Below are 891 nucleotides of genomic sequence, written 5' to 3' on the forward strand. Positions count from 1 at the left end.
ATGCTGCTCTTCAACCTCACACCCCCCGTGGCAGGAGCGGTGCTTCGTCTCTCTGTGGACTTTAACAGTCCTGTCGATTATCTCATCTTTATCTTTCAGATCTTATTCGCCACGGCTGCGGTTCTTTTAGCAGGGCCGGTGGTCATCAGCATTTTGTGCACCAGAGCGCTGCGGCTGCAGAACCGGTTCATTTTCATGCTGAACACCAGCATCTGTGACACGCTGGTGGGGCTGTCAGTGTACTACCAGGGTCTGTTTGATGTGCAGGAGGGCTACCCGTCCAGAAACGGGACTTATCACGTGTTACCTTCTCTGCTCGGCGTGAACATTATGACCTTTTTATTCGCGCAGTTCGATCGATATTTTGCTGTGTGCCACTCATTCGGGTACACGCGCTTTGTCACCCGGAGGGTGATCATCTCCACGAACGTGTATTGCTGGTTCCATGTCTACGTGCTGCTGCTCATTCAAAATTTCCTGCCTCTCTCCAAAGCTGTGCAGATGTACGTCTTTGGCATCATCAGTTTGCAGGTCATCGTGGTCACCAAGGTGGCCATGACCATCAAACTGTACTTTGTAGCCAGGTACCAGCTGGAGAGAGACCCCCCCAGTGCAGAGAGAGAAAACAACAAGGAGTCTCTGAGAATCATCATCTTTGTTGTCATCAGCTTCTTGGTGTTGTGGTGCCCCTCCTTTGTTAACATCGTTCTCAGACTGATAGTGGGGCGAGGGCTCGTGTTTAGGAACGAGGCCACCAATCTGTTCGCCATCATGGCCCGTCTGAACGCCGTGTGCACACCGGCCGTGTACCTGTGGGGGAGCCCGGCTCTGAGGGAGGCCACGGTGCGGACGGTGTGGGGCAGAGTGTGTCCTCGCTGTAGGAGGAGGTAA

General features: G+C 53.6%; 1 protein-coding gene across 1 annotated transcript; it reads left to right on the top strand.

The window, feature by feature from the left end:
- Window positions 1-891, top strand: LOC128438926 (uncharacterized). The gene has a single exon (XM_053421699.1). It carries the CDS (start codon window positions 1-3, stop codon window positions 889-891), a length of 891 nt encoding a protein of 296 aa, XP_053277674.1.

This window comes from Pleuronectes platessa, chromosome 4, assembly GCF_947347685.1.
Source record: "Pleuronectes platessa chromosome 4, fPlePla1.1, whole genome shotgun sequence".
Classification (NCBI taxonomy): Eukaryota; Metazoa; Chordata; class Actinopteri; order Pleuronectiformes; family Pleuronectidae; genus Pleuronectes; species Pleuronectes platessa.

What these genes read in the sequence shown, in the direction of transcription:
- LOC128438926 (XM_053421699.1), top strand. Translation starts at nt 1, where the DNA reads ATGCTGCTCTTCAACCTCACACCCCCCGTGGCAGGAGCGGTGCTTCGT.